This window comes from Chenopodium album, chromosome 3 (genome assembly GCF_948465745.1).
Source record: "Chenopodium album chromosome 3, dcCheAlbu1.1, whole genome shotgun sequence".
Classification (NCBI taxonomy): domain Eukaryota; kingdom Viridiplantae; phylum Streptophyta; class Magnoliopsida; order Caryophyllales; family Amaranthaceae; genus Chenopodium; species Chenopodium album.
Window position 1 is genome coordinate 81,743,545 of NC_137836.1, and position 12,347 is coordinate 81,755,891.

Genomic DNA, 12,347 nt, shown 5'->3' on the forward strand with positions numbered 1-12,347 from the left:
ATGGGTGGTGATCATAATAGGAAGTTATTGGTATCGATGGGTAATGCCGCCATTGCGATGCTAATGCAAGAAGATAGTAATAATGATGATATGATCACCCCAACAACAACATCAACAAGAATGGTATTAGAAGCACAAAAGAAAGCTATAGAAGCTGATGCCTTTCACCTAGATAATGGCTACCTTTGTCATTCGATGGGTCGAACCGGGTCTCGAGGCATCTTCTTTGGGGATGATCCTATCCGGTTCACCATACCTGGTTTGCTACTCCAGCTTTCCATCATTTCTCTTTGCACACGTGTCGCTTATTTCCTTCTCAAGCCTTTTGGACAACCTTCTATTGTTTCTCAGATCTTGGTCAGTGTATAATATATGTATGCATCAATAAATTCATGAATTGATCTTATGTTAATTTTAAACAATGTCATACACTAAGCTTTTTGTGTATATGAAATAAATGTGTACAGAAATTTTTGTTTGGTTCATTATCACACCCCTTTAGATGTTAACAAATCTGTTAATTTTATTATACATGTCATTTTAGCTGATTGTTTTTCATATGATAGCATTAATAATAAATAATTTTGGTTGGTTGAACATCCTAGGAAGTTGTATATGTTACCTAGAACTTTTATTAAGATACTAATTGAAAATCTATGTGAATACAGTATATATAGATATATTAGTTATGCAAATGTGTTATGTATTGATTAAGGTAATGATTTAATTATACTAAGCTAATACTAATGACAAAATTAAGCCTGACTAATTATGCAATGCTTGCCTTTTTTGTGCCTGCAGGGAGGTGTGGTTCTCGGTCCTTCAGTCCTCGGACATAACAGAAATTTTCTAGCAGAAGTATTCCCAGCTAGAAGCAGAGTTCTTTTGGAGAACTTATCTGTTTTCAGTCTGATGCTCTTTATATTTCTGCTTGGAGTGAAGATGAACTTATCTTTGGCATTGAGGTCAGGCAAGAAGCCGATAGCTATAGGAATATTAGGATTTATAATTCCTTATGCCATGGCTAGTCTAGTTGCCTGCCTCTTAGAACACTTTGTTACATTGGACCGTGACATTTTGAGAATACTTCCTTTTGTAATTGAGACTCAGTCTATGTCAGCCTTTCCTGTTATTGCTTGTTTTCTTGCTGATCTTAAGATTCTGAACTCAGAGATAGGGCGTTTAGCCTCTTCTTCTTCAGTAGTCTCAGATGTGTTTCAGTGGTCTCTTATGACAGTTAGGTTCGCGGTTAGGATAGCCAAAGCAAAATCATTCTCATCATCTGTAGGATCTTTTCTGTCAGTAGCCCTTTTTATTGTTCTAGCCTTGTATGGAATCCGCCCTGCAGCTTTATGGGCGATTAGGAAAACGCCTGAAGGGCAGCCTGTAAAAGAAAAGTATATTATTGGTGTTCTTCTTGCTCTTCTAGGATGTGGGTTTATAGGTGAAGTTATTGGCCTTAGTGCTGTTATAGCTTCCTTCATTGTTGGACTTGTCATACCGGATGGACCCCCTTTAGGAGCCGCTTTATCTGAAAAGCTTGACTCTTTCGTCTCTGTGCTTCTGATGCCCATCTTTTTTGCCATTTGTGGCCTACAAATGGATGTTTTTGCTATTCAGAAGCTGAAGAATGTCGGTGCTATTCAATTGGTGGTATTCGTTGCCTTTATTGGGAAGGTTGTAGGTACGATTGCACCTCCACTTTTTTACAGGATGCCATTTCGAGATGCTCTTTCTTTAAGTCTGATCATGAATGCAAAAGGCCTCATTGAATTGGCATTGCTGAATCACAGAATGAAGGACAGTGTAAGGCTACATTCTTTTCATCTGAAAATTGTTTATGTGATCTTATCAGAACTTTATACAATTTATGTGAGTTGAAAATAAACTTATATATTTGAACTTATCATGTCTTATTTTTCCTGAACCACCCCTTTCTTCTAAAATTGTTAGTAAAAGATTCTCACTAAAATTTTTGTACTGTAACAATTTATGATGTGTTCAATACTTTGGCTCCTGAAAATGCAATAGGCACAAATCTGCTACTTTTGCAGGGCATGACTGAGGAATGCTTTGCAATTATGATCATATCTGTGGTGTTCATCACAGGAGTTCTGTCGCCTATTGTAAAGGCGCTGTATGATCCTTCAAGGAGGTATGTGGCATTTAAGAGGAGAACCATAAGACACCATAAACGCGATGAGGAGCTCCGCATTTTGGCCTGTGTCCATAGTGCAGATAATGTCAGGGAGGTCATGAATGTGGTGAATGTCTCTAGTCCCACCAAAGCGAGTCCCATTAACTTAACTGTCATGCATCTTATCAGGCTAATAGGCCGCTCCTCTTCCCTACTTGTTGCTCATCAACCAAGGGAATCATACTCTACTTATCCTAGCCAATCCGAGAGGATTTTCAATGCATTCAGAAAGTTGGAGCAAGTACACCAAGGCCTTTTCATGGTGCAATGTTACAAGGGTATCTCCCCCTATGCATCTATGCACAATGATGTGTGCTCCATCGCCTTAGAAAAAAGGACATCATTTATTATAATCCCTTTCCAAAGGCAATGTAGCGAAAAAGACATAGAGCCCTCTTTTGTTTACAGGAACCTTAACAAGAAAGTTCTTGACAAGGCTCCTTGCTCTGTTGGTGTCCTTGTTGACCATGGAGGATCACAAAAGACTAAGAAAAATCAATCTTATACATCAAAGCCTGCAACATACCGGGTGGCAGTATTATTTTTTGGGGGTCAAGATGATCGAGAAGCATTAGCATATGGCATGAGAATGTCAGAGAATCCCAGAGTATACCTGACCCTGATAAAATTTTCAAGCACCTCTTCTGAAGACATGATTATTGACAGTGAGAAGAGCAGGTTGCAAGATGGTGACATACTAAGTGAATTTAGTCTCAACACTTTGCACAAGGAAGATAGAACCTTTTATGAAGAGATGATACTAGTTAATGTGATGAGCTTGGTAACTCTGATAAAATCACTAGAGAATTCTAGTTACGATCTGATTTTGGTAGGAAGACGTCATAAGAACTCAAAGTTCATGTCTGAACTTTTACAGTGGAGTGACTGCACCGGGGAGTTGGGACCAGTCGGAGAGATGCTCACTTTGAATTACAAAATCAAGGCTTCGATAATGGTGGTGCAACAACAAACTAGAGTTTGGGGTCTGCATGACCCTGAGGAGTCCACGCATCTAAGAAGAATTGATCTGTAGGTTCCTTCCTTCCCATTTCTTACCTCTTTTGTTCTCTGGTAAGCATAAGATTTTGTTAGGAGAAGTGCTTAGATCAGAAACCTGTGTTTAATGACTACATACTTGAAGTTTGTAAATACTTGATGCTTTTGGTAATCTACTAATAGTAGGAAACAAAATTTGATCGAGATCAAACCTTTTATTATGTTCTGTTATTACGTTATACTCTTTCCATCCCAGAAAACACGTAATCTGTAGATTCTTTTATTCAGCCAGCAGCTCGCGATCTTGCATGATTAGATGCCTTCATACACACATTAAAAAAAATAATAACACGTACATGATCATATTGCTCATACACATTCCATAATAAAAACTTTATTCCATTCAAAGATAATTTTATAATTGTTTCATAGAACAGCCCATAACTAAAAGGATATATAGGCCAAGACATTTTTAAAACATCCACAATGCAGATTACAGGACAATGCAACATGACACATAGCTAGAGTGAAACATATATTGTTCCCGATACATTGGACATAGATAAGTCTCGATATTAATACTGAGGTAGCTAGGCAAGAAGCCAGGGGTGCTGACGAATCTCAAAGATAGTCATTCGATTCAGAGGACAAACAGTGAGCATCCCAGTAACCAGGTCACGGAATTCAGCTGATAAGTACATGTCAGGAAATTCAATCTGTCCACTCTGCACAAACCATGAAATACGTCGACATCAGTAGAGCTATGATGTATAAGTAGATCAAATACAATTAGGACACAATTATCTTACACCAGGAAAATCAAACCAGGCATAATTTTAATATAATTGCAATACACAATCTTCGTTCTGAGAATCATTGATTACTATAATGAACCTTTTAACTTGCAGCAGAAATTCTTTCACTGAATAGAACTACTCTGAATTTAATTATATTGTACAGAAGAAAATAATAATTATATTCAGATCATAATATAACTTGAATAGAAAATGAGCATACAAGATGAATACATACACCTCTTTCATTGTTTCAATAAATGGTTTAGCTAACATTAGTTATACCAAGATTATATATGACAAACTTCTGTTAAAAGTAGATTAAGATTGATGGTTAGATAATACGTATTATATTGTTTCATCAAGATTATAAAATTACAAATACCTTAATTTTTTTGTTAAGGCCATCACGATCCAGATCCTTAAATGGGAATGAACCACAGACGATAGCATATAAGATGATGCCGCAACTCCAGGCATCAACTTGTGTACCATAGTATGGTTCATTCGAAATAAGCTACATCAAAGAAGTTGAAATTTCCCATCAGCAACGCAAACACGTATTATATTTACAAAAGCAGGTATAAATTCTGTTAATAACTCCATTATTCTTAACTTATCTAAGAAAAGTCCTGCACATAATGTCTGAGAAAATATTGAACACGAATATATAATGAAAAAATTCAGCTTCCAAGAGGCATTAGATTATACATTAAAACATAATATTCTAGTACAGGAAGTTATCAGACCTCAGGAGCAGCGTATTGTAGGCTTCCACAGTTTTGTCTCAGCAAATAGCTATTGTTCATGATAGCACTTAGACCAAAATCCGATATCTTCAGATTGAAATTTCCATCAATGAGTAGATTTTCAAGTTTCAAGTCACGGTGTGCAACCATCTTCTGATGCAGGTACTCCACCCCTGATATCAGCTGATTCCGGACAGAAGAGAACCATATCATACTAGTATCAAAAAATTATACAAAATATACTATAGAATGTGTTTAGGTAATGAATCTATGTATATAGTCTGATTTGTACCTGAAGGAAATATGGCCTTGCTTCGGCCTCTGACATCAAGTTCCTTGAAGTGAGATAAGTTAAGAAATCCCCATTTGGTGCATACTCAAGCACGAGACATGCATAATCCTCGGTGTATACAACATCATACAGTCGAATTACTCGAGGACTGTCAAGCATATTCAGTAATCTAATCTCTTTTTTGACTACATGAAAAAAAAAAAACAGGGAATTTCACCAAAGTAAAACAAAAGTTCATCAGTCTCTTGAACCCCAGAATGATGTAACAATAACATATCAGAAATCACACATTTTAAAGTCAAATGACTACCTTAAGACCTCTTATTGAACAATCAAATCAAAATTAACGAGGGACAAAGAAAATCTACCAATTCATCATGACTAATTTATGAATTTGCTTGCTAATCTTTAAATTACGACAATTATATAAAATTCCCTTAGCACACATACTCAAGTCAATAAAAGACCCCCTATTTCGTACAATCAAACTAAATTAGTGAAGGACAAAATGAAAATTTATCATTTCATCGCGACAAACATGTATGGTAACATCTAAACTATGAATGTAAAGACACAAAACAAAGGATTCTTATGTACATTCAATTCAACACATAACTAGCAAAAATAATAAAAATTAAAAACTGAATCTTGTTAGCAAACAAAGCAGGATCACAGCATATATATTTAATCTCCTTAATTTTTGTATTAAATTAAAAATAATAATAAAAAAATAAAAAAAACATCACCTAGATATTCAGACAGTTTATCCCTTATGGAGATGATCTTAATGGCTACTAGTTGTCCAGTCCTCACATGTCTCGCTTTCTTGACTACACTAGTCGCGCCAGTGCCAATGGTTCCATCCAAAGCATAGTCAGGCAAGAGCCTAGCCAGTTCAGCGCAATCCGGGATTGCTGATGAAGAGCTTGGTGCAAAAGGTGATCCAGCCATTTTCTTATTACAAGAAACAAGAGTTTAAAATGATATGTGTATATTAGACTGATATTATAAGATTATAAACTCTATTTAGACAAAATTAAATATGAATTATAGAAGAGATTTCAGATGGTGGTATTTATAAGCACAGTCCACAACATCAATTAGTGAGAAAAATACATGTTTAAGCATAGAAAATGAGGAGGAGCATCACATAATGTGTGATATCTTTGTTTTAAGGAAATAAGAGATTTTGTCAGGTCAGAATTATTAATAAAAGGAACATTAATTATCAATTTTCATTAATTGGAATAAAAGAGGGTTGTTGTCTTCAGCTTAATTTCAATTCAGTTCAGTTCCATTCAGCTCCAATCAGTTCAGCTCAATTCAGTTCAGTTCAACTCAGTGATGATCAATGTGATCTCCCCTCCTCTAGTGAGTCAAACTTGATTAAAAAAGGTCCTTAAAACGATAAATGTTAGCCGACCCCAAATCATTTAGAAATTAAGGCTTTGTTGTAGAAGAAAAAAGGAGGTTAATTATTGATGTATAGTTGCTTTTTATAATTACTTTTTTTCTTTGGAAACATATATTCTTAACATGGCAAAAGCTAATGAGCGCCCCCGGGCGTTAGATAAAAGAATTAAAGTGTAAATATTAGAGTAAAATTAACATTAATTACACCGAACGACGCGTGATTTTGTCATGAATTCCTAACTTAATACCATTTCAACCAATATAATTTATCCTTATCTAACGCCCCGGGGCGCTCGTTAGCAAGATCGTATTAACATTACCAAATATATGTACCTTTAAATGTGCATGGCAGTTGTGAAAATAATTCATTTTGATTTATTTTATAAAGCAATTAATACAATATTAATTACTTATGTTATGATTTGCATAAAAAAAATTACTTATGTTATGATTAGGGTTATTTTAATTTTACATTTATTTCATAAGACTGTGTTTTGTTCACATTATTTTTCACTTGTTTAACCTAAATGAGTTAAAAAAAAATAAGTTAAGCTTAATAAATTAAAATAACAAAGAAGGTTACCCAAGTTCTATACAACTAAATAATGTAATAAGTTTATATTAGCTCATATTTGTAAAGCATTGATAAACTCATTTAAATTATGTTTCCAAAAATTTAACATAAAATTTAATAATGTATTTAGCTTTAAATGGTTTGGATAAGATATCCAAAAATTTAATTCAATACTCTGAGTATAAGGAATGTTGAATTAAATTTTTGGATATCTTATCTTATCCAAAAATAGTTTTTTTTTAGAGTATGTTCTATTCACCTAATTTTCACTTATCTTAACTTATCAGAACTTATTACGGAGTAAATTTTATGATTAGTTAAGTTTCAGATAAATTAAGTTCTAGGAAAATAAGTTTTGATAAGAATCATCCAAATTTAAATTACAAGTAAAATAAATTTTATTAAGTTCATATAAATTTATCTTACTACGTATATGAAATTGTTTGAACTTAATTTCTCTAAAATGAGCAAAAATAAGGTGAATATAAAATAACGTTTATTTGTATCAAATAGTCTTTTTAAAAAATGGAACTAGCATTTTGCAAGCGGGGGACGCTCCCCCACGGAAATTCTATGCGGTGTCTGTAGTGTTGATGAAGCGATTAGCCTTTTGATTTATTTTGTAATGTTCTTGTCGGGGTTGAATGTCTTTGTAGATGCCGTATGGCTTTCTTATTAATGGATTTTATCTTTCTCAAAAAAAAAAAAAAAGTGGATTCAGGTCAATTAATAATTTTATTTTTTTTTGGAACAAACAAAACAAAAGTCAATTAATACTCCGTATTAATTGTTGTTAATAAATAATAAATTTTTATTAATAAAAAAAAACATTTATACACTTTCTTAATTCATTATCTTTTATTAATGTATTACATTATTAACCATATGATAGCAATAATAGTCATTGAAATAATTAATTCAATTCAAAAAAAAATTATTAAATAAATTATCAAAATTAAATTGAATCAACTAAATCATCGACATCAATAATTCAGCTCTACTTCTTATTAAATTTATTATATTTAATTATCAACTCTATTCTCAACCAATCAAATCAGGTTTAAATTTGTTATAATACTTTTAATTAATAGATATTAATATTCAAATTAGTGCATCGATGGTAAATTGTAAAAAAAATGTTAGATGTATTAAGAAACAAAATAAAGTCTAGTGATTGTCCACTTAGATTATTGTATGCCCTCCCTAGCTATAGACAATGCAATGGACTTGCTAGTTGTAACTAATTAAAGGTTGAGTCAACCAATTTACCAAAAAAGGGTACAATTAACCAAAACACCAACCTATAGTTTATTATCTTTGATTATTCTTTGGTATATATGTATGTTATAAGTGTTAATTGTACATTTGAGGTCATTAACTAAGGGAGCACCGAAGATGAAGGATTTACATAATTAGAAGACCCTCACATAAACTTAATTTTCTCAATGGTTAAATAAATATTAAGGTCACTAATTTTAAGGAGCAAATCTAGTCCAATCCCTCAAATTTTGTTCCTCAACATCTCTTTTCATATTTTTGATCAAATATCACCAATTATATTATTCTTCACCATCTTTTGACTCTTTTTTCTTTTCCCTCTTATTTTTTCTACTTAGGCAATTTAATTACCCATTGTATTCAATCTTCTCCATCTTGTTCATTATGTCAAACGTATCGTTAACTATGATTATTTGTTACATTCAACCATAATTAGTATTTAGTGTTTAGAAGATTAATTAAGGGCATACTTATACAAAAGAAATAAAATGGACGTGCACGGTGGCGACGCCTATCCAAAGCAATGGTGGGCAATGGGAATGGTATTCAAGGATAGGCTTATATGCCAATATCAAAGGTCAGGAACATCGAATGGTGTTTGGTATGGAGAAAATCCTTTGAGTTATCCCACACCATTAGTTTTGCTCCAAATTATAATCATTTTTTTCGTCACTCGGACCGTTTTTTTCCTTGCTCAACCCCTGCGCCAAAGTATGACTGTCGTCCAGATTGTTGTAAGCCTTTCTTTTTATTTATAATGCATTATTTCTATATTACTTCGGATCATACAATATATGTATGTTCCAATGTTACTCTATCACCATCGAATGTGATTATAGGCCAGGCCAAGGCACAACACACGTACGTTACATGTATGTACACACGTACAATTAATTGGTGCTGCCTTGGCATTCTAAACATAAGAGTTGGGTGCACCGTGCACGAATACTTGTATGTTTTAATAGGAGGGCAATATTTTCGTGACACCCCGTTTCACGATTTATAAAAATTATCTCGAGTACATAAATGAATGATGCGATACATATTATCATACGATACTACATATGTTCCTTGTCACGTTGTTATTACTCTAAATGTTATGTTTTGTTTGTTTCAGGCCGGATTATTAATAGGCCGAACATTAATTAACTATAATCAGTCAATCATCAACACCTTGTTCCCCCCTCCTGGAAGATACATTATCAAGACAATCGCAGGATTCGGATTCATGCTTCAAATGTTCATATCAGGAGTCATGATTGACATGAGCGCGATTAGGAAAAGCGGGCCTAAATCGATACTAATAGCATTTTCAGGCGTAGTAATATCCATCATCTTCGGGTCCGTGGCCTTTATATTGATTCGACAAGTGGTTGAACTTGATGAGACCCTATTCACAGGCATTCGAGTCTTAATCCTCTTCAATTCACTAACATACTTCATGGTAACAAGTTACTACCTTCATGACCTTAAGATCATCAACTCCGAGGTGGGCCGAATAGCCTGTTCCTCGTCGTTGGTGATCGATATATTTGGACTCTTAACCACCACATTTGGGCTCATTTGGTTGAGCCCAAATCCTGATGCACCCCCTAAATGGCTATCGGCAGCGAGCTTGGCCTTCTACTATTTCGTGTTGTTCGGCGTCTTTCGCCCTATGGTGATGTGCATTGTAAGGAGAACTCCTGAAGGGTGTGACATGAAACAAACTCATTTCTTGCTAATATTAGGGATTGTAATGTTTACTTGGCATTGGGGTGAAAGAGTGGGCCAAAGATTCTCAGCCTTCTTGTTTGGGCTTTCGTTGCCTCATGGGCCCCCATTGGGCTCTGCATTGGTCCAGAAGTTACAGCTTTTTACTTCAGGAGTACTGCTTCCTCTCTTCTGTACCATGGCTGGTTGGAGGATTAATTTGATGTCATGGAAAGGAACTTCCTCGTTTTGGGCCGTCGAGATCATATTCATTGTTAGTCAGCTTGGCAAGTTCTTAGGTACCGCCTTTTCGTCTATGCTTGTTGGTGTGTCAATTGAAGATGCTGTGCCTTTGGGTTTTATCATGACTTTCAAAGGTATCATGGAGGTTGCCACTTTCGGTGTTTGGATCGATCAAGCGGTATTGTTATGTTCGTTTTCCTATTTTGGTAGCATAGTAAATATTGCCTTGAAAAAATATTAAATCATTTTGTGTATTACTTTATGCCTTATTGATTAACTTACTCATAATGTAATGATAATTATGGTTTTGATAGATTATGGATGATCGATTGTTTGCATTGGCGATGATAAACGTCGTGATCTTCACCGGAGTGGCGTATCCACTAGTACAATGGTTGTATGACCCTTCACATAAGTACAACATTGTGAGGAAAAGAAAGGTTATGGGACTAAGCGATCATGGGGATCTACAAGTGTTAGTGTGCATCCATAACGAAGAAAACATCTCCGCGATTTTTAACTTCCTAGAGGTGTCCAAGTGTGAGAAAGTGGGTGCATCAATATCGGTTTTTGCACTCCAACTAATAAACCTTGCCGGAAGTGCTATGCCCGTCTTAGCACCACTTCATGAGTACAAGAAGACGGCGAGCACTTTTAGTCTCTATGATCACACAATTAAGGCCTTTGAACAATTCGAGGAAGAAAGCCAAGGTTACGCGAGGGTGCAACAATTTGTGTCCGTCACACCTTATAAGAGTATGCACAACGACATATGTGCACTCGCACATGACAAGAGAACAAACCTTATCGTCGTCCCATTTCATAAAAAATGGGGTATCGATGGTAATGTAGAGACCTACAATCAACAAATAAGGAGTATAAATCGAAGTGTGCTTCGAAAATCCCCTTGCTCCGTTGCCATCCTAATCGATAGAGAAATAGTTGACCAAGCTGGAGGAAGCCTCTATTGAATATCAAAATTTGGACACCAAACTTACCAAATAGTGATGATCTTCATAGGAGGGACCGACGATCACGAGGCCTTAGCATTAACTAGGCGTATGGCTGAGCATCCGAGTGTTTGGCTAACCGTGATTTGGTTGAGAGTAAACGATTACAAGCCCCAATTACAAGAGTATCAAGAAGATATAAGAGTAATGAGGGAGTTTCATATAAAAGCCAAAGGGCATGAAAGAATTAGTGTTAGAGAAAAATTTGTCGACGATGGAATAGGGACAACCAAAGCACTCCTCTCGGTACAAAATGTCGCGGATTTGTTCGTGTTAGGAAGATACCATGAAGCAAATTGTCCTGCCATCCAAGGCCTCGATGCTTGGAGCGAAAGCCCCGAAATTGGAGCTTTAGCTGATACCTTAGTTTCTTCGGATTCTAGATACTCTATCTTGGTTGTGCAACAACAACCGCGAGTTGATTGGAAGATGAACTCTTCCAATAAAAGCAGGGATGATGAATCATACATCAGTGTTAGCGTTGCAAATTCTCCTAAGAGCACAAGCAGATCACGCTTGAGTTTAAGCAAGTAGATGGTGTATTTTTCAATTCTACGTTCTTATATATAAAAAATTTCATAGACAAATAGTTTTTTTTTTGTTTGGTCAAAAGTGTGTTACAAACGACAAATGATGTAGACGGAACTTTATCTTAGGGTACCACCGTCCTAGACTTTTACAAATTAAACTAGTTAGTATCTACGGATAGCTAGTTCTTTGTTCTTTGTAAAAAATGTTGGCATGAAATGCTTAAGCCTATGCAAATAATGCAATGTTGTACAAACAAATTAAACTTCCAATATGATTTTACATTAGATTTAGAGAAAATAATCTAATAGCCTTAAATCCCTTAATGCACTTTTCTCTCGTCTCTTTACTATTGCTTTGTGAATGTACTATATATGGAAAGAACGATACAAACTATATCTAGTGTTACTTTTCAAAAAAAAAAAAAAAAAATTGTACAGAGTATTATCTAGAAATGTCAATTCGGGTAAACGGGTCAGGTTTGGGTCAGGTAAGAGTGGGTCGGGTCAATTCGGATTAATTCCATAACCTATGCGGCTCGGGTTTGGGTTAGGTCATGCTTGATTCGGGTCATACTTCTT

General features: G+C 35.1%; 3 protein-coding genes and 1 pseudogene across 3 annotated transcripts; 3 read left to right on the forward strand and 1 right to left on the reverse strand.

Annotated features, from left to right (window-relative positions):
* On the forward strand, nt 1-3,230 carry LOC145625506 (cation/H(+) antiporter 15 pseudogene; annotated as a pseudogene).
* Nucleotides 3,231-3,783: 553 nt separating this feature from the next.
* LOC145625507 (SNF1-related protein kinase catalytic subunit alpha KIN10-like) lies at nt 3,784-5,979 on the reverse strand. Its single transcript, XM_081678530.1, has 5 exons — nt 5,775-5,979; nt 5,029-5,213; nt 4,737-4,919; nt 4,373-4,504; nt 3,784-3,918 (listed from the first exon to the last, which is right to left on the reverse strand). Exons 1-5 carry the CDS (start codon nt 5,977-5,979, stop codon nt 3,784-3,786), a joined length of 840 nt encoding a protein of 279 aa, XP_081534656.1.
* Nucleotides 5,980-8,781: 2,802 nt separating this feature from the next.
* On the forward strand, nt 8,782-11,199 carry LOC145625508 (cation/H(+) symporter 13-like). The gene is made up of 3 exons (XM_081678531.1): nt 8,782-8,835; nt 9,411-10,406; nt 10,543-11,199. Exons 1-3 carry the CDS (start codon nt 8,782-8,784, stop codon nt 11,197-11,199), a joined length of 1,707 nt encoding a protein of 568 aa, XP_081534657.1.
* Nucleotides 11,200-11,235: 36 nt separating this feature from the next.
* Nucleotides 11,236-11,772, forward strand: LOC145625510 (cation/H(+) antiporter 14-like). The gene has a single exon (XM_081678532.1). The coding sequence runs from the start codon at nt 11,236-11,238 to the stop codon at nt 11,770-11,772; it is 537 nt and encodes a 178-aa protein (XP_081534658.1).
* Nucleotides 11,773-12,347: the final 575 nt, after the last annotated feature.

What these genes read in the sequence shown, in the direction of transcription:
- LOC145625507 (XM_081678530.1), bottom strand. Translation starts at nt 5,979, where the DNA reads ATGGCTGGATCACCTTTTGCACCAAGCTCTTCATCAGCAATCCCGGAT. An exon ending in CAAGGCCATATTTCCTTCAG is followed by an intron (nt 4,920 to 5,028) that starts GTACAAATCAGA and finishes GTCCGGAATCAG; the next exon opens with CTGATATCAGGGGTGGAGTA. An exon ending in TACAATACGCTGCTCCTGAG is followed by an intron (nt 4,505 to 4,736) that starts GTCTGATAACTT and finishes TCTTTGATGTAG; the next exon opens with CTTATTTCGAATGAACCATA.
- LOC145625508 (XM_081678531.1), top strand. Translation starts at nt 8,782, where the DNA reads ATGGACGTGCACGGTGGCGACGCCTATCCAAAGCAATGGTGGGCAATG. An exon ending in AATGGTGGGCAATGGGAATG is followed by an intron (nt 8,836 to 9,410) that starts GTATTCAAGGAT and finishes TGTTTGTTTCAG; the next exon opens with GCCGGATTATTAATAGGCCG. An exon ending in GTGTTTGGATCGATCAAGCG is followed by an intron (nt 10,407 to 10,542) that starts GTATTGTTATGT and finishes TGGTTTTGATAG; the next exon opens with ATTATGGATGATCGATTGTT.
- LOC145625510 (XM_081678532.1), top strand. Translation starts at nt 11,236, where the DNA reads ATGATCTTCATAGGAGGGACCGACGATCACGAGGCCTTAGCATTAACT.